Source organism: Schistocerca gregaria, chromosome X, assembly GCF_023897955.1.
Source record: "Schistocerca gregaria isolate iqSchGreg1 chromosome X, iqSchGreg1.2, whole genome shotgun sequence".
Classification (NCBI taxonomy): domain Eukaryota; kingdom Metazoa; phylum Arthropoda; class Insecta; order Orthoptera; family Acrididae; genus Schistocerca; species Schistocerca gregaria.
Window position 1 is genome coordinate 125,627,538 of NC_064931.1, and position 23,118 is coordinate 125,650,655.

At 40.2% G+C, this 23,118-nt stretch overlaps 1 protein-coding gene and 1 long non-coding RNA gene across 4 annotated transcripts in view; one reads left to right on the forward strand and one right to left on the reverse strand.

Annotated features, from left to right (window-relative positions):
- LOC126297837 (dymeclin) overlaps window positions 1-23,118 on the forward strand; it is a 167,154-nt gene that overhangs the window by 133,150 nt on the left and 10,886 nt on the right. For 2 of the 3 annotated variants that reach the window (XM_049989089.1, XM_049989090.1), the window contains exon 12: window positions 15,935-16,117. The exons of the other annotated variant lie outside the window; for it this stretch is intronic. In XM_049989089.1, the coding sequence (XP_049845046.1) occupies window positions 15,935-16,117 (183 nt within the window). The remainder of the gene's footprint in view (window positions 1-15,934; window positions 16,118-23,118) is intronic. 3 annotated transcript variants of the gene reach the window in all.
- LOC126297839 (uncharacterized) lies at window positions 2,388-7,792 on the reverse strand. Its single transcript, XR_007552579.1, has 3 exons — window positions 7,723-7,792; window positions 7,299-7,526; window positions 2,388-2,840 (listed from the first exon to the last, which is right to left on the reverse strand). It is a non-coding gene; the product is annotated as an uncharacterized LOC126297839 (long non-coding RNA).

Below are 23,118 nucleotides of genomic sequence, written 5' to 3' on the forward strand. Positions count from 1 at the left end.
CATGACTCAAGGATGGTCAAGTTGGTATACCCAGTGATAAAACATAGCATTAGTATTTTACCAAATATATTGACCCTTAGACAATGTGTCTAATAGTGTATTTTAAATAAGACAGTAAGCCATCTTAGGCACTGTATAACATTAAAACACTTGATAATGACATTTAAGCCAAAATCATGATCATGTAAATGTAACACTGCAAATAGAAAAAAAAAAAAATAGTCTAATGGCGATACTGACTTTAAAGACACACACAATTGATAGAATACCTTGCTACGTCAGGTATCAGATACTGTTTATCAGACGCTTGATCTGAGCTGTTAATTTTTATTGAACCAACATACCTGCTGTGTTAAGGAAATTGATCAGAGCAACTGGATGAGTTTATTATTTTGGAATAATTTATGAAAACCCACTTTTCTCACTTATCCTATCCTAAATAGTCGACGATTGGGTTAAGAGCAAGGTAAATAGTATGCAATGTGGATAGAATGGGAGTGAATATTGAAATGAAATTATTAGACTCATGGGAAGGCAATGACGTATCGATATGTAGCAAAACGAGAGTTTTCTGAGGTAAAGGTCTGTCTCTGACATTGGAGAGACAGGGCCTAGGTTTGTCTGTATTCTTACGTTAAGCTCATTGAGTAGAAAAGTGCGAGCAGATTTCATTATGTGCTGGGGAGAAGACAGCCAGGAGTTACAAATGCTTGAAATTCTGGAGCCTTGATTGGCCAGGATGCACACCACCCTTGCTGTAGGCAGGGATAGAGTGGTAGCGTAGTAAGAGAAGGCACTTTCCCGGGGAAGACTAAAGCAGCCAGATGGACTGAGGAAGTGGTGGAGCAAAATGCTCTCCGCAAATGGAAAGGAAATGAGTTATTTAAGGCTTTAATGTTCCACCTTATGTAGAAACCTTCTCTTTCAGGATAGATTTAATTTAATATCATATTTTGGAGGGAACCAAATTGTTTATAGCCAGGTAAAAGATAGGCAAATGTGAGAATACTATGTCGCGACCATGAAGAGTAACTCGAAAGTTACTGGAATTTGATATTTTGTTTGAGTAATTTGATGAACAGTAAAGTGTTAGAATTCAATTGTAAAGCAGGTACAACACAAATAGGATGCATATGATGAACTATTATAACCTGAAGACTTGGCACTCACCACATGGGGCTGATGAAGAAAATGATGAAGTGTGGATGACTGAGTGCTAGGAACCATTAGTTTACAAGTAGGAATGTGTTGAATTACCATAATTCTTTTTAGTAATGGTCAATTTAAATTCATGATTTTGGTAAGTTTGTTTCAAAATCTAATCTGGAAGTGCAGGAAAATATTATCTTGTGGCTTTAACTAATCAAGCTGGTAACAGAAATTCATGGTAGAAAGTAATGCTCTTAATTTTGATCTGAAAGAATTGGTTTTCAAAGAAGCCATTTGTAGCTTGCATGTATTTCAGTTTGTAATTTGACGAGTTTCTGAAATTCATGGATAAAGGCAAGGTTGCAAATTAAATTTACGTATGAAGCTGATTTTTAGAACAACGGGACTTGAAAGATACATGGGAATCAGTGAGCTTGCTTTCCTGACTTAAATAAAGGGGAAACAACATAATAGTAATTCATGTAGCCATGCTATGCACGCTATATACAAACTGCAAGTATTCTGAAAAGTTCTGTGTGTGTATTTATGTATCTTTTGGGGGGAGGTTTGGATGGTATATTATTTAATGGTGCCGAGATATAATTAGGAAATCGGTCTAAGTAACTTGTGAAGGTTTTTTCAGTTGCAATAACGTGCCGCACACGAATATGAGGGGAACGTAAATTTCAGAATTGCGACCGCGCGAACTTTCCAATCACGCGAGACTTAGTTAACATCGAGGCACGTCAATAAGTGAGAGGTGTTTCTGGGATCACAGTGATTGAAGAAGTTACAGAATTTTTCTGATACTAGTCTGCGTGGAGATACAATAATTGCTTTGGCCAATGGTAATGAGAGTGATAGTGTGTTGCTGTGACGTTATGAATCAAGCATTGTGGGCTATCCTTCATTCCTTCCCGTGGGTGAGATAAAGGTTATCTTCATAAGAGACCATAGGAACTAGAAATATCTTTATATGTGTTGTTCCAAGATCAGCTCGTAGGCAATTTAATCCTGTATGTTACTGGTAATACCGTTATTATGTCTTGAGAGATGAAAGTAAGGCAGAATGAAAAGAAATAGCTTACAGAACGGAGAAGGAGTTATTATGCAGGTTCAGTTAAGATTCTGGTTACTTACACATTTTCTTTAAACACAGTCGGGTGATTAACAGTGTACCAAATTTGGGGTTAATACTACAAAATCAAACATTTATCTGTTGTGCATACATTTGTTTATTTATTTCTTTGAATAAAGAATTTAATTAGTAGTTCCTATGTGTAAGAATCATGCAGTGACACATTTAATGAGAATACACAAGGACCATTTAGCTTTGGTAGGTTTCTGGAACACTTTAGGACCTCGCAACTGGTTTGACCTTTATTTTTCTTTCAATACTGTACCCATCCTCCCTCGTTTTCTATAATTGCTCGAAGGCGTCTGGGAAGTGATAAGGCTAAATTCCTCGAGAGATTGTGGTGATCGTTTATCTCCCACCATGTATTCTCCATATTTTCCCACAGAGTTTCTGAATTCCTTGACCCAGGTGGTAACAACCTTGTAACCTCCGCCCACATATTTTCAATGGGGTTGAGGTCTGGTGATTTTGGTACGAAAGGAAGAAGTTTTATTCTCTGCTGACCTTGGAACCAGTTCTGGACAGCTCTGCTATTATGAATCTGGCTATGGTCCTGTAAAGAAATGATCATCCATTAACTTAGAAATTTCAATACTTCATAATATTATAAATACTTAATTTCCATACTGTTAAAAAATTCGACAACTGCAATGGCTGTATAGTCTAAGCTACAGGTTTATAAATTATTCGGAGTATTCCACATTCCAAAATACTTTGCTGACAGCTGTTGACAAAAACCTACATTGACAAGGGGAGGATGCTGGGACGGAGATCAGAATACAGAGCGAATGGTTATATAGTTGAGGCGCCAGTTATAACACACAGGTAGGCCTTCTTTCAGAATATACCATCCTCCTATTCTTTGGTAAAGATGAGGTGGAGTGTAAGTTGTTCAATACACTGCAGCGGTCTCTTGAACCGTTAGACTCTGGTACATGGTTGTAAAGCTAATCTGCTTCACTTATTCAAAACGATTGTTAACCTTCACTATAGAATTCTTTTTTCTATCTTTCCACTGACAAAAATATAAAGAAGAAACAAATCTGTTTTATTACAAGATATTCTCTACGGACTTAAAACGTGCTCATTCACTCAATGTGTTGCATTTACCGAAGGCAACCGTGGCTGTTGACGTTGCCTGTTCACACCTCCCAGGAATGTTAATAAAATGAGTCTTCCCTTCATATTAGTGTGAACTAAATACAACTACGTGTACATATCTTTATGTAATGCTCATTGCTCAAGAACAATTCGTTTATGCAACATTGCTGATTTGACTAAGATCATAAAATCTGTAAATCGTAACCCAATTCATATATTTGCATGCACCTACGGGATAAACAATTTGTTTCTTTGTCATATAATTTTTAATCAAGGCAATGCGGGCAGTTGCCAGCTGATATGAAAACTGAATATAAAGGAGGAATAAAGTAAAAGATATACTAGAAACAAATCTTGAACCCATGAACAACTGTGTACTATCCTGGAAACGTACTGATGCGGCTATCTGACAATTTTAAAGGATGAGAAAACCATCCTTTCCACTTTTCAAGGATGACATATCCTGACAGAAAGCACACTAGGGTGAACGGCTTTAGGTTGAGACACCAGGAACCTCAAACTGTCACCAGTACATTCACTCTCTTGATTCCTAGTTCTGTCACCACGCACTTCGCATGTCAAAGTGGCTGGCAGAAACAAGCGCGAACGACATGGGATTAGGTGATACAGACCTCGCTTCTCCTGTTTAACACTTGTTTTATCATTCACTCATGCCAGGATCTGAGGAAATACACTTACAAAAATGCTGAACACATTTTACATGTGGACATTACTGCACAATTGTATTCTAAGTTACGAGAAGTGACCTGGAGAAAAAGAGTGTATACCTTGGAGGATATGTTATAGGTCATGATTGTAATGTTAGTAAAGTACTATAAAGTATATTTTTATCTTATGCTTAACTTTAAAAGATATATCAGCCAAGGCAGTCAATAGTGAAAACTACAGCATGCCTCCAAGAAACGTATGAATATCGTACAATTTTAATAAAAGGAAATATAGATCGGTTTATTGGGGCAGGCCTATTCAGGAACAAAGTAAGAACAACCAAATCAATTACAGGTTTGTATGTCCTATTAGTTAAGAGAATAAATGAACCGATAAAGAAATAATTCCTTCATTTATTTAGGAATGGTTTGAAATGGAAGGTGTAATTTTACTATTATAAAAACTGGCCTGGATTGAGCTGATTAGTTCCAATTCTAGGCACTCAGTCCGGAACCGCGCGACTGCTACGGTCGCAGGTTCGAATCCTGCCTCGGGCATGGATTTGTGTGATGTCCTTAGGTTAGTTAGGTTTAATTAGTTCTAAGTTCTAGGCGACTGATGACCACAGATGTTAAGTCGCATAGTGCTCAGAGCCAGTTCCAATTTTTTAATACATTACAGCCCACTAATCAAAACAAATGGAATAAAATAGAAATATAACGTCTGGAAATGAGTAAGCGAAAATGTCCTTTGTTTACATATCTTCTTCAAATATAGGGTATTAAAAACAAGTAGTCCATATTTCAAGAGCTGATAGGATGGTCAGAAACAAGATAAACATATCCAGTAAATAAGAGCAATGAGTCTGAAATGAATATCTTAAGAGCAGTGAGCATTGCTTCACCTTTACCACTGTGAAACACATCTGTTGTTCTACTTAAAACACTTCTCTTGTACTGAAGAAGTGCGGGTAGCCCTTACGATATGCAGTTTGTCTTGTTTTAGTCCACAGTACCGACTTACCCGACTCGTGTGTGTGTGTGTGTGTGTGTGTGTGTGTGTGTGTGTGTGTGTGTGTGTGTGTGTGTGTATTACAGAAGCAATACAAACAACAGAATAGTTAGCATTACCAGTTAAATTCAATTGTGAAAAGATACACTGCATCACATTTGTTAACAATGTCGTAATAGTTCCAGATATAGAAACAAAATGAACAACATTTTGCAGGTATTATCCGAAAATCGAGAAAATAATAACACTGGAATGTAAGAACAACAACAAATGGTAATGTCAATGAGAAAAAGTAATAAACATATGAAAACAGCAATAAAAACTGATGCCATTATACGTATAGCACTTCAGCCACGTCAGGACCAGAATGAGAGAGAAATATAGATGCTTAACAAAAGAAAAATGAAGAACAGTGCTAGCGAAACCATTTATGTTTATGAATAATGTTCTTTCAAGTAAACATTCAAGTAAACATACAAGTCATAGAAATATAGAAACACACTGCAAAGTGGATTATGTAGAGTACTCTTTTCTTTGGAAGTGAAAGATGGGATCTGAGAAAATGAAGTATGATCCGCCTACAGGTAACAGGATACTGATTGTAGTGTAAAACGACCAAAATAAAGTAGAAGGAGATAGAAACGAATCATAGAGTCATATAAGAAGTAACTGTGGAGAGAAGCCTAAGAAGAGAAAAGGTAAGTAGGAAAATGAAATTACCGAACTATCAGTTTAATAAGCCACTGCTGCAAAATACTAACACGAATTCTTTACAGACGAATGGAAAAACTGGTAGAAGCCGACCTCGGGGAAGATTAGTTTGGATTCCATAGAAATGGTGGAACACGTGAGGCCATACTGACAGTACGACTTATCTTAGAAAATAGATTAAGGATAGGCAAACCTACATTTCTAGCATTTGTAGACTTAGAGAAAGCTTCTGACAATGATGAGTAGAATACTCTCTTTCAAATTCTGAAGGTGGCAGGGGTAAAATTCAGGGAGCAAAAGGCTATTTACAATTTGTACAGAAACGAGATGGCAGTTATGGACACGAAAGGGAAGCAGTGGTTGGGAAGGGAGTGAGACAGGGTTGTAGCCTCTCCCCGATGTTGTTCAATCTGTATATTGAGCAAGCAGTACAGGAAACAAAAGAAAAATTCAGAGTAGGAATTAAAATCCATGGAGAAAAAAAAAAACTTTGAGGTTCCGATGACATTGTTATTCTGTCAGAGACAGCAAAGGACTTGGAAGAGCAGTTGAACGGAATGGACAGTGTCTTGAAAGAAGGATATAAGATGAACATCAACAAAAACAAAATCAGGATAGTGGAATGTAGTCAAATTAAGTCGGGTGATGGTGAGAGAATTAGATTAGGAAATGTGACACGTAAAGTAGTAAAAGAGTTGTGCTATTTGGGGAGCAAAATAACTGATGATGGTCGAAGTAGAGAGGATATAAAATGTAGACTGGCAATGGCAAGGAAAACATTTCTGAAGAAGAGAAATTTGTTAACATCGAGTATTGATTTGTGTCAGGAAGTATTTGTATGGACTGTAGCCATGTATGGAAGTGAAACATGGATGATAAATAGTTTAGACAAAAAGAGAATAGAAGCTTTCGAAATGTGGTGCTACAGAAGAATGCTGAAGATTAGATGGGTAGATCACATAACTAATGAGGAGGTATTGAATAGAATTAGAGAGAAGAGTAATTTGTGACACAACTTGAGTAGGAGGAGGAGTCGGTTGGTAGGGAATATTATGAGGCATCAAGGGATCACCAATTTAGTATTGGAGTGCAGCGTGGAGGGTAAAAATCGTAGAGGGAGACCAAGAGATGAATACTCTAAGCAGATTCAGCAGGATGTAGGTTGCAGTAGGTACTGGGAGACGAAGAACCTTGCACAGGATTTAGTAGCATGGAGAGCTGCATCAAACCAGTCTCTGGACTGAAGACCACAACAACACCACATATCAGTTATTTATACACGGCGTCTTCCTTACACATACAATTATGGAATGAGGCACTAAGGAAGAAACTAAGATGATGCCCAGGAAAGCTATATTTCACGGCCATCAGTATCAAAGCAAGGTGGAGAAATCAAAATTATACAACTGACAAAGTAGAGTAGTCGCTTTGATAAGAAGTAGAGCTTATCAAAGGAATGAATAAATCTTAGGAAAAACGGGAAATACTCTTAATTGTTCCACATGTCCACTGTTCATACCTGCAGAAGATATATTTCACCGTCTGGGTACAGCATTTCAGCACTCGGCTTCATAATGGAATTCAGTATGTTAATGTAGGCCTCTTCGTTGAGAATCCCCTCTATTCTCCAGAGAGGACCTGCCCCATGAGCGGAAATATAGCTCCATACAGCTACAGAGAACCGTCCACTTCTTTCACTTTCGTTAAGGTGCATTGGCTGGAAGCGTTGTCCTCGTGGGCGGTATACCTAACGCAATAAACATTTGCGTGTTAATGCAAATATTCACAAAATTCAGGGGTCGTATTTACTTATCAGATGAGGGATGAACTACTAAAATGATGATATAGGGAACTATTTATATTTATTATTTTGTGCCTTCTACAAATGTAAAGTCACTAACAGCATAAATTAATAACTTTATGGAGGAAATTTCGTATTTCACCTGAACAGGGGCGTCGCTACAGGAAGAAAATATTTTTTCATCCGAAAAGATTACTCTACTCCAGTCAAAGTCGATATATTCTGCTGCAAAAGCCATGCGGTCAATCCTCTGATAGTCGGTCAATGGACGCTTTATAGCAGCTCTTCGATAATATAATCCGGCGTCTTTCAGTCTCCTCGCAACAGTCTTTCCGCTGCCGGGAAACTGAGATATCTCTTTCAGGCCACGGCAACTGAGGAATGGATTACCACGTATATTCTCCAAAACACGTTGATCATCTGCTGCAGTAGACACACGGGGCCGGCCACTTCCTTTTTTCCGTCCTATGTGGCCCCTTTCCTGGAATTGTTTCCACCAGCGTCTAGCTGTTCTTGCCGGTACTCCACACTTTTCTCCAGCTTCTGATGCCGAGTAGTTGCGATGCTCAATCAGTTCAACCACACGCACCCTAATCTCTCGATTCCACTGCGACTGCATTGCGACTGTTGCCCTTGTGATGTTACCATTCCTTTTATAAAGAGAACCATTTACAACTCAGTGGAGAAACAAAGACTGACAAAATAAAAGAATATCTTTTTTCAGTTATGTGACACACAAAAATATCAACTAACGATGCTGTTGTTCATTGAAGTCAGACCACAAATGAGCGATGAAAGGTAAATTAAGGTTCATGTCCCACTTACAATATTCATGTAATCCATTTCACTTATTACTTGAGTAACATGTTGGAAAAATACTGCGCCCCCTTGACGCTCCCACTCGCAGCATGTGACGCCATGAGCAGTGTGCCCAGTCACGTGGTGTTTGTTGTGACGAAACACTGCGGCAGCCACTGTGATGTAGAAACAGCACTCGGTCTTGACCATGATCACATCACTCGACTACCCCAAAAACTGATTCCCATTCTCAAATCCAACGGATCTAGTGAAATCTGCGTTACCCGACTTTTTATCATCACAAAACACCCTTCCCATACACTACTAGTCTCGAAATCATTCATGAAATGAGTTTTTCGAAAAGTATATAAATCACTTCTGCATCTTGTGACGTAAAACATGGGTATTGTTACTGTCCAGTGTTGTATTCCAGGACCTACTGACAGCAGGCCCTTCTTCAGAAGTGGTCTTCTGTATTTTCGAATCGCTGCTCTAATGATTTGATGCTCTAAAGCAAGTCCGAGCTTTATGAGTGTCTAACTTACGGTGTGACTAACACACGATATAACGCTTTAAGAAATCTCTTGAGAAAAGTTCGAAAACATTTCAGTGCGTCATCAAGGAATGGGCTGAAATGAAAATTAGTGATGGCCGCAAGCGAAACGCTACCTAACTTGACTAGGTATTCTTTCAATTACTGGTTGGAAGTAGTTCCCATATGAGTACACTGATGCTTTTGTATCAAGATCATATTTTAGTCTATCAGGAACTAAATTCGACGGAAACTGGTCAAACTTCAAGGCACTTCATCATACCCACCCCACGCCCGCTATGGTCAACTTGCTCCTCATAATATCATTTTCTTTCATGAACCAATGAATGGTGTGTGCAGCAAATTGAAATGCTTGTTCAGAGGTTCTGAGCGCTTTTATAAGCACAATTTTCTGATTTCATCACGGTAAACATTACATACAGTTTCTATTTCTTTTTCCTTGGTGTATAGCCTTTAATAAAAGGGTAATGAGCAACAGTGAAATTAAGGAAGGCTATGCAGAGGGTATTAGGTCAGTAAATGAGACGATGGTAGTCTTAGGCGTGGTTTCCCATGTGGGCAGCAAAATAACTGTTGCGGCAGAAGTAGGAAAGATATGAAATGTTGTCTGGAAATAGAAACAATAGGTTTATTGAAAAAGAAAACCTGCTACATCCAAAAATGAATTGAAATATCAAGGCGTCTACTACGAAAGTATTTCTCTCCGTGCCTGCTATTATTTGATGATGTAGGTAAGCACGAACAGTGGTAATACATGGGCTTTAACCACGATACGAGTCACAGACGTGGGAATATTACTCAAAGGGTTAACAATTAGGTTTTGTGCTCTTTGTAGGATTACCGCCATATCTGTCATTCGGAGTGCATTGTATCCGCATCCGTTCGTGAAGAATTCCTGATAAGGAAACGGAATCTTCTTTCCACTAACGTAGCCAAGGACTCACAACGTCGTACGCCGTTCTTGGCAACTTTGTTGGTATGAGAATGATTTGCGGCTGTAGGACTACATTGTATCTGCTACATCCATTTAACATTTTCTTGTCATCTCGATCAAATATTGTCAATAATTATCACAGAAGGAGTGGTTTTGAGTTAGGGAACGTATTTCAGTTCAAAATGGTCTCTTCATGCAATGGGTGGTCGTACTCTCATGTTTCACGTTGGACGCTGTATACGTCAGCTACGATTATGGTAAGGGCAGTATTTACTACTGTGCGAACAAGGCACTGCTGCAGTGAAGTGCTCAAATTATATAACTATAGCTTTTTTTTTCATTTGTTCCAGTTTTTCTGCGAAAGCTTGATCTTATCAATTCCTTCCGCTAGTGCTCTTTTTTTAAGTTCTCATGCCTAAGGGACCAAACCGCTAGGGTCATCAGTCCCTAGACGTAGAAACTACTTACACTAACTTATTCAAAGGACAACACACACATCCATGCCCGGGACAGGACTCGAACCTCCGGCAGAAGCGGCCGAGAAATCTGTGAAGCGTCGCATAAGACAGCGCGGCAACTGCTATTCTAAAAGTCAAAACTGAGAGACTATTATTAACCCTCCGTATCGTGTGTTTTGAAAACCTCTCAGGATTTGCGACAGTAGTATTCTTCGCGAATACCAATTTACAATAACAAGACTAAGTCTCTGAAGAGACCAGAATTAACTGTCAGGGACCCGAATTTGTGTTGTTTACCTCATCTCGGTGTCAAACAAGACGAAAACAGTTACTGAAGCAATAAACGAGATTATTATTGATGTATTAACTATGGCAGCTATACCCTAGTGATGTATAACAAATTTCACTGAAGCTGATAAGTACACAATTCATTCGTAGATTTAAGCGGTGTAATGTGGTATCGGGTTGGCGTCTGACAGCGCAGCTCCACTAGGGATGACAGAAACAGGCTGTGGATAGCAGTGAGGCCTTTCTGATCTGTCCAATGCTTTACTCATAGTTCTGCTGTTTTTGCTAGTTGGCAGACGTTTTGAAATGGTTTGGCACGTCTGTGATTATTAACTCTCTTTCAGGACTGGAGCTGAAGGACCATGCTCAATTCCCAAAATACTGTCTTTTAAATTGACAAGTAATCTGGATACTCGTATCACGCTGATGTGCCATCTACATCGCAAATTTAATATTACGATCCTAGGTCCTAACCTGCAATACGTTTTGTATTTCATAATCGGAACTATCTGCTCCTACCCACTTCTTCTTAACTTATCTGCAGTTGAGGGAAATGTAGGGTTTACTGGTAGGCATTTCCTACTTCATCTTTGTTTGCTTACGGGAGAGGAACATCGGGTTTGGATGTGTGTCATCTTTATTAGTGGCGTGTATCTGTCATCTAGTGTGGAATTTGTTTGTCATCATGTAGTTCTGCTGGGCCTTTCATCTTTGCAGCAGAGCTATGGGGCGTTTATATGTGGCCCTGTTATCATCAGAGGCTCCAAGGTTTCTGATCAGTGGGTTTCCTGCCCCTTCCTTGCTGTCGTAGAATCTTCTTGTAACTTCTTAAATACGTTGTAGGACTTCCGGTTCAGGCGTGAGTTCTCGTAGAAATCTCGTCGGGAACTGCGAGTTTACGTGCAGAATTCTTCTGAGGGCCTTGTTTTGCAAGGCTTGCAGTCTGGATAGATGTTTGGCGGCAGCATTTCCCCACACGTGCAGGCATATTCCATGATGGGGCGGATAAACATTCGATATATGAGCAGCCCATGGTCGCTGGAGAGAGTTGAGTGCTCGTTGAGGTGGGGGTAGAGAGCCCCCAGGCGCTGGTCAACTTTCCTTCGGACGGCAGTGATGTGCTGTTGCCAGGTAAGTTTTGCATCCATTTTGACTCCTAGATATGTGGCCATAGGTTGCCATTCCATTTCCACTCCAAACAGCTGAAGCGCAGGTATCTGTGTGGGTCTCTTCTGTGTGAAGATGATAGCTTGGGTCTTCTGTGCATTAAATTTCATTCTCCATTTGCGGGACCAGTTCTCGATGTTTCGGCAGGCGTCGCGTAGTTGGTGGTGCATGATTATGGCCCATCTGCTCCGGGTGTAGACCGCTGTGTCATCCGCTATAGAGCCAGTTCTACACGCGGTGTCCGAGGAAGGTCGGCTGTGTACAAAGAGTACAGGGTTGGCCCAAGCACTTGACCCCTGCGGGACTCCAGCAGCGACAGGTCGTAGCGTCGAGGTGGCGTCGCTGATTCTAACTCTGAAGGAGCGTCCTTGGAGGTAAGAAGCGAGCAGGACTACATAAGGTTTGGGAAACTGTAGGTGTTGGAGTTTCCACAGCAGTCCTGTGTGCCAGACACTATCAAAGGCACGAGAGACATTAACCGTCACCAGAGCAACGTCAGGGAACAGAATGCAACAGCGCCTTGGTAGCTACTTCGGGACCTGCTTGAGTCGTGTACTAAGGAAAGGGTAGTTGCTGCTTCACATTGTATTACACTAGCGATAAGTACTGACTTTTCCTTTTTCTCTGCGAACATCCAGAACTAAATTCAGTAACAAAATGCTAAGAATATATTTGCATTGTGCCAACTCAACGATCAACCTATTTTTATATTCACAGCCATTCTCATTCTGCATTGTAATAAACTTCATTCATTATTGGCTTGTTCGTGTTACGATTATTATTGTCATTCTCTCACTCGCAAGAGTTTTCACATCCCTATTTGGTATCGATGCACATAAAGAGTAGCTGTGAAAGAAGGGTCTGCTTCATGAATTCCAAGCAATAAAACTCAAAAAACAACGCAGGAAGGGTTCGAGCAACTACTTTCATGCAGTGACCTACATTTGGAATCTGTTCATCGTTAAGGGGCCAAACAAGAGGGTAACATTACCGAAAAAAATGATCAGGCTACCTAGTATATAATAGAGCATACAGATTTCAAGGAGGAAACGCATGAAGAGACATACTTCCTCGTTATCAATATGTGCGGCATATCTTTCGTGTTAACGAAAGTAATATCCCACTTTACCTCTTCTTACATCTCAAATGAAATGAATGCCATGAGGAATCTAATATTTGTTGACTGCGTCTCTTCTTGCTTCCATCCTTCATTCTCGTGGTAATCATAACATTCTATATGTATGCTGCAAAAGATTGCACGTGAACACATGCGACATCGAGGTGCAAAGCGTTTGATATTTTACATTATATACAATTCAAATAAGCTTCCGATGTATTTTTACTTCGTTTGTATTTTTAGATGATTATGAGCGTTACGGAAAATTCTCACATGCTTTATGCTGAATGAGAAACACTGAATCATCAGTTTTGCTTTCCCTACGTTGAAATGATATGATGTCAGCGTCAACAGCCTCCTTCCATGCCGGAAGTTGAAACTTGTATCATTCTGGATTAATGATAGTTGAATGTCTCAAATGTATACCTAGCCCACAAGGCGACGTCAGAAACCATCAGGGTAGAACACCGCATAAAAACCAAACATGCGCGTGCGTTTCCACTCTGAAGAACCGTATCGGACAATCACGACAAACATTTCGCTAACGAGCTGCCTCGTAAGAGAGCCGAGATTTGGCAGCATCGTAGCAAGTATTTGTCAACACTGTGATAATACATTTTCTTCCGGGTGTACCGTGGCATACCTCGCTAAATTCACTTGACATTCGTTTTCCACATCGAAGACTCATACGATATAATCCACTGTAAGATGAGACACTTACGAAGTGTGTTTCATTTCTGGACTCCAAGAACGGTGTTCTTGACATAAGTAACACCTGTTTGTGTGTTTAATGTTGCGTTTTGAGGCTCAGGCAACATCGCAAGGACTATATTCCGCCTGTTGCCGTCAGTATGTCGTTAGCTGGAGGTTCCCTTGTCCATTGCGGTGCTAGTACTGTATGAGGGAGCAGTTCCAATCTCGGTGAAAACCGCTGAATACAACCTTTTATTTTCCATTTTAATTAATGGAGTAGAAAAGTGCTAATAAAAATTCCTTATACGAAATCTGAAGAATGCCTTTACACATCCATCTTCGTCCCATTTCGACTTAGTAAATTATGTTAGTATCATGGATGTCTCCTTTCCAAATGCCAAGGTACTTCACTGTAAAATAGTTCCTGAAAAGATGCAAACCGACTGTCAGCAATACGAATTTGAGCTTTATTCGTCATATAGGTTTAACATGTCAGGAGGTTGTTCATGAAGTGCACTTGTTGATTAATATAGTTCTTCTCTTCTTAATTTTTGCAATAGCATTTAACTGTAGACGTTTTCTGACACTGGCATTAGCAATTCCTTTCCGTTCTCTGAAACCTCCAAAACGATAAATTTTTCTGGTTTAAATCTGATGACCTTAGTTATCACTTCCGATCAACATTAAATACTTCATGTATCCATACATGGAACTCCAAATGTGCACTGCTACAGAGCATGCATTGCGAGGTATTCACACAGTTTGTCGCATAGAATTACCATAAGGAGTGAAACAAGAACTGAAATACACTTAACACCACAGATGCTCTATCTGGCTTGACGAAAACATCCGAATATTGGCCAAAAGTTGCACAAATAATTAACTTTGAAAGGAAAACAAACGAGGTATGAAACATTTATAAACTCATTGAATGTAGTGAGGTGGTTTAATTTTGTCCCAGTCTATAAAATTAATTTCAGGCCATACTCAGCTCTTGCCGATTACTGTAATGTAGTACCCACCTACTAATCAGGGCGTCTGTGTCCGTTGCTTGTGAGCTATAATGGAAATCGTAGAAATTTTCTGTGGAGCAACAGTTAATAATAAAGCGTTTTAAATCATCAAAAATGGTTCAAATGGCTCTGAGCACTATGGGACTTAACATCGATGGTCATCAGTCCCCTAGAACTTAGGACTACTTAAATCTAACTAACCTAAGGACAGCACACAACACCCAGCCATCACGAGGCAGAGAAAATCCCTGGCCCCGCCGGGAATCGAACCCAGGCGTAGGAAGCGAGAACGCTACCGCACGACCACGAGATGCGGGCTCATCAAAAGTGATGAGCGGTAGCAAGTGCTTTCGATAAAGAACAGTGGAGTGCAGCGCCACTGTTCTCCCCACGGCCGCTGCCGGTAGCCAACAAATGGATCCCGGAGCTTTGCCGCATACGGCGTCCAGAGGAGGACAGTCTGCAGGAAATCTTCCGCAAAATGGTTACTGGATAAAATTTTGATATCGATGTGTCATAAAGTGAAATAGATTGAATCTTCGCTACCATTATATTCACGTCTTCAGCATTCAGACAGAAGGCGCTATAAAAATATTTTGCGACAGCTGCTCTCGATCCACTGACATTATGAACAGAAACAACGCACGCTGCCACTAGACCACAGGCGTAATCAGCCTATGGTTTCTCAACCATGGGAAAAGTCTTCCTCCAGGAAGTGCCGCAGCCTATATTGTTGCCAGGTTGTGCAGATAACCGGACTTAGAGAATTAGCGAGTTGGCCAGTTTATTTGTGCCATGTTGCGATCGGCACGGACTTTGCCTCTGAAGCGGCCGGCCACCGGTCGAGTTTTATGTCAAAGAGTGTAGATCAGATGTAACATTCTGGTTCTTGGATGGTTTGAAGGATTCTCATTGGTGGCTTTTGAACATGTTGCCATAATCACAGCACTATGCAATTCATTGTTTTGTACCCCAATCTCAGCACAGAAAGGCTAACTTCAATTTCTGCAAGCCATGACGTTCATATCCCTCTTATTCCCTGCCCCCTTCCCACACCTGCTCTTTGAACTAGTAAAGTGAGAGTTATCTCTTCAACACAACCTTCAGACCCACAATAACACTCACACCAGTCATTTTTAGTTCTTATCCTCAGGCTATGCCTGTCCTCTTTATATAATTCCTGTACTCGTTCACACTCCATTCTGTTCCCCTCCCCTCCTTCTCTTCCCTTCCTCTCTCCCCACCCTCTTACTTTTCTTCTCTACTACTTACTTTCATCATGTTCCAGATGTTTAGATGATGTTAATGTGTGTGTTTTCTTTTTGTTATGAAGGCTCAAGATGTATCAGTTCTTGAAGAAGTTCTGAGAATGATTTTAGAGGTATTAAACTCGTGCCTGAGTCATCAGTTAGCCTACAATACCAACCTCATCTACACACTTTTGTACAAAAAGCATGTATTTGAACCATACCAGTCACATCAGGCCTTCCAAGATGTTGTTCAGAACATAGACACTGTAAGTACATAACTTCACATATTGCCCTGTGCATTTTATTGGTTTATGTATTGTCTGTGAAATTATGTGACTAAAACACTGGGAGTATCCTCTAGCTCAGTAGATAGAAAAATATGTAATTACTATCTTTGGTATGATTTTCTTATTTATTGTGTGTGTTTTTAGTTGAATGAATAGTGTACCATATGCTTCAACTATTTACTTATTTATCCATGCATCATACCACAAGCTACAGGCTGTGTAAATATTTAGAAATTACGGAGACCAATCACCAAATAGCAGAGGCATTGAGTTGTCGAGAGACACACACACACAAGAGAATGAAAACCCCTCTCTCTCTCTCTCTCTCTCTCTCTCTCTCTCTCTCTCTCTCTCTGACCACACACACACTTGTGATCAGCATTGTGGTATTGTGGTTTAATATAAACAGAGGTGTCGATGGAGATATTAGCAAGGCGTAGGTCAACGTCCAGAAAGGTGGCACATGGTGTCGAAGTAGACAAGGTAGAGCAGATGGGGTAGGGTGTGGAGGTGGTGTCATCAATGAACCTAAAACAGACAATGGATTTGGGACTTTGGGAGGCTCTGAAATATTCCTCTAGATGGCCCATAAACTGGTTGGCATAGCAGGGTGCCATGCAGGTGCCCATGTCTGTGCCAGGGATTTGTTTGTGTATCTTCATCTCAAAAGAGTTGTGTGTGAGGATATACCAGTAAGGTGAAAGTGAGATTAGCTGCTGGGCTGGAGTCTGGAGGACACTGAAAGAGGTAGTATTTGATAGTTGCAAGGCCTTGGTCATGTCTGATGTTGCTGTATAGAAAATCCAGTGAATTTTGTGAACAAAGTAGAAGGTGAGTGAGTGGAGTGGGGGAGGGGATCATTCAAGTGAGGGCAGAGGTGGACTTGTGGTAGAAATTCTAAGATAAGTCTAAGTCTATGGATTTCAGTAGGGACTGGAGTTAGTTGGACGTGGTGGATTGGATAACTATGGCAGAGTTTGTGGGTGGAGTAATCAGAGTGTTGGCAGAAGTCTTCTGTCGGGAAGTCGCTGTGATTCATCATGGCAGTGGCGGAGTCTTTGTTTGCTGGAACAGTGATTAAATCATGGTGCGTTTTGAGGTTTTCAGTTGCTGTTCTTTCTTCTGTAGTTAGGTTTATGTTTGTGGGAAAGGAGGGTGAGACCAAGTTGGGGGTAAGGAATTCCTGGAAGGTGATCAAGGGGTGGTTAGGTGAGAAATGGGTTATTTTTGGATGTTGGTAAAACTGGGAGAGGCAAGACTCAGTGTTAGGACTAGATAGGCTTTGGTTGGAGGGATTTGTGGCAAAAAAGTGTTTACACTGAAGGGATTGCGAGAAGTTGACAAGTCCACCATGGCTCAACGTGAGTGTGGAGCTGAAGGAGAGGCCTTGGGATAGGGCTGAAATTTCTGTGGGATGGAGGTTTATGGTGCTGCAATACTAGCTTTGTGAGGGACAGGGGCTGGCAGAATTTAAAACATTAAGGTCCTTTTGGAAGGAGGGCTGGGGATCCATAGAAGGGAATTTTCATGGATATACCATTGGGGTAATTTCATGGCTTAGGCTGCATTTCAGGAACAGGATGTGAGTGTGGGTTTTGAGCACACCAACATCCATAATGCTCCATGCCTTGCTGCTATGGAATGCTATGTCTGCCAATGTCCTTCAGACTCCAAACCTATTACATCATTCCTAATACCCCTTACCAACTATATACTGCCACACTATTACTTCTCTTTTGAGGTGAATGTACAATTTAGTGGCACACCCATGAGCATCCCCATGGCATTCTCCCATGCCAACCTTTTAATGGGCAACTTCGAGGAAATGTTAGCCTTCTAAAGTCCCAAACCCATTGTCTGTTTCAGGTTCATTGATGATATATTCATGGTCTGGACTCAGGGCCAAGACACCCTATCCTCATTCCTTCACAACCTCAATCCATTGGCTTCACCTAGTCATCCACAACCCAATGTGCCAATTTTCCTGGACATTCACCTCAGTCTCTCTGATGGCTGTAGTCACACATCTGTCTATATTAATCTCACTAACCGCCAACAGTACCTGCATTTTGAAAGCTGTCACTCTTTCCACAACAGAAAGATGCTGCTATACAGCCTGTCCACCTGTGGACAGTGTATCAGCAATGATGAGAATTCCCTTGCCCCCATGTGTTGGAAGGTCTCACTAACGCCTTAACAGACGGGCTCTACAGCCCCCCCCCCCTCCACACACACACACACGTCCTCCTCTGCCTGCTCTCTTCTCCGCCCCCTGAAGACTTGAGCCCGCAAACAGATCTCCCCTGCCATATTCTCATGCACACCTAATTCTCCCACCACCCCCAATAGTCAGCAACCTTGTCACCCAGTATCACTCCTGACAGGACTAAGTGAACCATATTCTATGCTAGGTCTTTGATTATCTGACATTGTGTGTGAAAATGAAGGTCATTGTACCCGAGATCCTTCCAAATCCTCCTGAAGTGATGCACAGGTGTTAGAGTGGTGAAGACTTGAGATTGAGCCTCCAGGACTGATGTTGACTAATAGAAGAGGAAATATGTTCATATGCAGAGCATATGTTTCAGTGTACAGGATACACTGTCCACAAATAGGGCAGTAAGTTACGAGGTGTGGGCCAGTCTAAGAAATCGAACAAACTAAAGAAAGCGGACAACAGGAGAGGAAGCAATTCGTGTTAATATCTGTTAGTGATCAGTCTTCTGGTGCAGAGCCAGAGGCTCTGCTTCACAAGAAATACTTCTGCTCTACTCAAGGGTCTGGATCACTAGAAAGTGTCTGCACATGTGGTGTGCATTCAACACTCGCCATAGCTAAAACTGATGGCATTAATTCGCCGCAAACCTCAGCAGAGGTCTGAAAGAGGCGTCTTGTAAGCAGATGTAACTGGAAAGAACTTTCTAGATTTGTAAGACAGGCAGTTTGGGTCACTTATGCACAGCCAAAGTTATTCTGAGAGAAAAGTTGTAAAAGATCTGAGACTTGGCTTGGACCTTTGAAATTTCTTTTTATCACTAATTTCCTAAAATATTCCTTGACTGGCTGCCACCCTGAACATTGGTTCCCACTTCCACAGGAATGGTAACTCACATTGATTACATAAAGCCATCATCCACTTCCCAGAAAGACGGTTTGCCTATGTATGGACCTTATATACAAAAAGGGGAGGGGGGCAGAGAAAAGGGGAATCTTTATAAATTTTTGTTTAAGTCTGAAGAGATTTAAATGTGGTTGTATTTCAGATTTCATCAGATAAGTGAATAGTAAAATATTAAACATTAAAATGTAGTCAGAATTGTAAAATATTGATTACAGTAAAACAATGGAATGTGCTTTGATGGGTTAAAACAATGTGCTAAGTGCACTGTAGTTAAATAGTACATATTGGCCGAACTGAATCAGCATGGATGCTATAATAGTCAACAGGCACCCTAGAAATGTATAGTTACTTGGGTTACCTTGCAAATATTAATCTCATTGCTACATAATGCAAGAAGTGCCAAAATATAAAACACAACATCAGCATAACATAATATTCAATTCTGTGGTAATGTATTTGGATAAGATACGTAATAAATCAACCACAGTGGAAAACATTAACACCTAACTTTTATTAGAACTTTATTAAGTACATTTGCAAAAGAGTAATAACAAAGGTAAAATCTTGCTACATCCTTCCCCTATTATTCACAGGCTATAGTTGCCACAGTTCCTCAGACTAAAGCACATCAAGACAGTGTCAATAAAATGCAGAATTCAGTCAGAAGTCAGAGAGATGGTGCACCATAAAGCACATGGAAACCTTATCTACAGTAACCCACATTAAAATACAGAACTACAAAATATTTTCTTATATTACATAGCACATTCTCATTCAGAGTAACAGAAACAATTTCTAATTGCCAGATTCAAGCAGGTGGATGATTTCGTTACCTAGGATCACTTCAAAAGACAGTATACTGACAAGACATTGAAAATATGGGTAAAGTTAGCAGATAACCAAGCTACACAACATAATCCTCGAATTTCTAGTATTAGAATTCCACCTTCCACTTTGACATCTGAAATTACCTCATGAAGTAACAGTCCTTCATATCAGTCCATATTCAAGTATGAATACAGTGAAATATTACACCTAGGTCTAAGTTGTTCAGTCATTTTAGCTGGAAAATGCTAGCATAAACTAGCCAGAGTACCTGTTAAGTTGTCACTGCCCCGTCTTGAACACATCATTGATAAAGGTTGATGCAGCCAAATATTAGTGAAAATCTCAGAAAAGCAAAAAGAAAAGATATAACTATTCACTTAAAACCATTGTATGTTACCTCATGGGATTTTAGTTTTTATGCACATCACTTGGTTAAAATTATACATACAGTTTTACAATTTAATTAAGCATTATTGGGGGAAATTAAAATTATTAAGATTGAAATGTGTGAATGTTTTCTGGTTTGCCCAACAAGTAATACAGGTTTCGTTTTCTTCTCATGACATTGCAACTTTCTGGATCTTAGCCTCTAAAACAAGTTTCCTCCATTTTGCCCTCTCTGGTGCAGTTCTTTGCCATCCTCTAACTGTAAGAGATTTTGTATCTTCTTCCACATTGTGAAATTTAAAATTTTCCTGGCGAATTGCATGTTCGAAGAGATTTTGGGATTGCAGCTGGTCGTCACTCCAAAATCTTTGAGCTTGGCACCTGCCAGTCATCTTTAGCTGCAATCCCAAAAACTCTTCAAATGTTCTTCCTTATTGTCTATCCACCACTTTCGTGGCCTTCCTCTGTCTTCTTCCAGTTGGCCTCCATTGAGAAACTTTTTTAGTTATTCATCCAGTATCCATCGTAAGGACATATCCAGGCTAGGCTATTCTTCTAATTTTTATTGTTCTTACAATGTCAGCTCCTTGTATGTGGCAATCCACCTTAGTGTTCATTCTAAATCTCCAAGAACTATTGTCATCCTGAATTGTCCCATAGACCTTGCACAAAACACTGAATTCAAATATCCTGAGCCGCTGCTCATCAGCACTCATTGTCTATGTTTCACATCAGTAGGTTACAACTGGCCTGATCATGACTTTATAAATTTGATGTTTCAGTTGTCTGTTTAATAACCTAGAGGCCAACAACTTCTTTAATGTGTCTAAGCATCTGTTATCACTATTTTAGTTTAGTTGACATGGGATTTGTCCTGTTGTTGTAGATCCCAGAAAATTAAAGTTCTGCACATGTTAAAAATTGAAACCAGCTGCCAATAGTTTATCCAAGTTATTATTTCCCTTCATGGTGAAATTCGTATATTTAGTCTTCTTTTCATTAACAGCGAGGCCTCTAGGAAGCGCCGATCCTTACAGTTCAGCTATTGTTATCGCTAGTGAAACTCTTCTTCTATTACTAATTGCTACATCATCAGCATATGCGCATATCTTGGATGACTTTGTGCCTATGTAACCAAATATTTGAAGCTTCTGAGTGTCTACTTCAAGAGTCAGATTTAAAAGCATTGTAGAAACATTGTCTGACTCATTTACTAAGACTAAACCATTTCCTGGGTTCGCCACTCACACTGCAGCCTTGGAAACGAGTCACTGTTGTTGGATAAGTGAAACATACTTATATGGTGTACCAAGCAGTAGCAAATCATTTAACATTTATGCCCCATCAAGACTATAGAAGGCCTTGTGAAAGCTCAATATTATACTCATATGCCTTTTCGTGTATTTGCCGCAGCACAAATATTTGATGTGTTGTTGACCTATTAGACTGAAATCCAGACTGATATTCTCCCCGAATCTCTTCTGCATACGGCACCAGCATGTTGTAAATAATACTAAGAGAATGTTGTGGGTTACATTCAACTGGGTAATTTCTCAGTAATTCGAACAAGTCTTGTTTCCTTTCTTATGGATCGGTAGGATTACCCCCAAGGTCCATTCCTCTGGAATTCTTTCCTGATTCCATATCAACTTGATAAGTTTATACATTTGCTTATGGTGACATATTGCCCCATTTATTAAATAGTTTTGCTGTTATTCCATCAGTTCCTGATGCTTTGTAGTTTTTTTTTTAGAAACTACACTACCTTGTGTACGTCTTCTAATGTGGATTCTTCTATATCTGGATATGCAGTGTAATATAGTGACTGCACAATCCTGGTAGAATTGCTCTCTTGAATTCTCTTGAAGGGTTCTCTCCATCTATCCAGAATGTGTTCTTCATCTACCAGGCAATTTCTCTCTTTGCCCTTAAATGCTGTAATTTTCAGGCTATATTCTTGAGCTCCTCCTTCAATTTTCTTATAAAACTTTCTGCTGTATTCTGTTGATAGTTTTCTTCCATCTCTTCTATCTTTCTGCTTATGGCTCTCCCTTCTTTTTCCCTTCCTCTCCTATACACCCATGCTGTCTCTATTCTCTTTTCATTATACAGGGTGTCCCAGCTATCTTGTCCACCCAAAATATTTCTGAAACAATAACAGCTATTGGAAAACGACTTTTACCGGTATCAATGTAGGGCTGGGGCCCATGAATGTACATATTTGGAAACCTTCTAAAACGAAAGCATATGTGTTTTTTAACACAAAGTTATGTTTTTTTAAATGGACCTCCTATATTTTTTCTTCAGCAATCCATAGCATCACAAAGCACATACACAATGGAGTTGATTGCATCGCAGTATTCCCATTACATCCCGGGATATTGAGACGTGAAGTTGATGCTTGAAACACCCGATATGCGCTGCTAGCGCACGTCCTGAGGCTCAGGCGTTAACCCCACGCTGCCCGTAATCGCGATGTAATTGACATGTGTAATAACACCTCCATACTTATCAAGAGGATGGCAGCAGACCTTATTATTCGTTTCGGACCATCGCGATTATGGGCAGCATATCTCGGGATGTAATGGGAATATTGCGATGCAATCAACGCCATTGTATATGTGCTTTGTCATGCTATCGATTC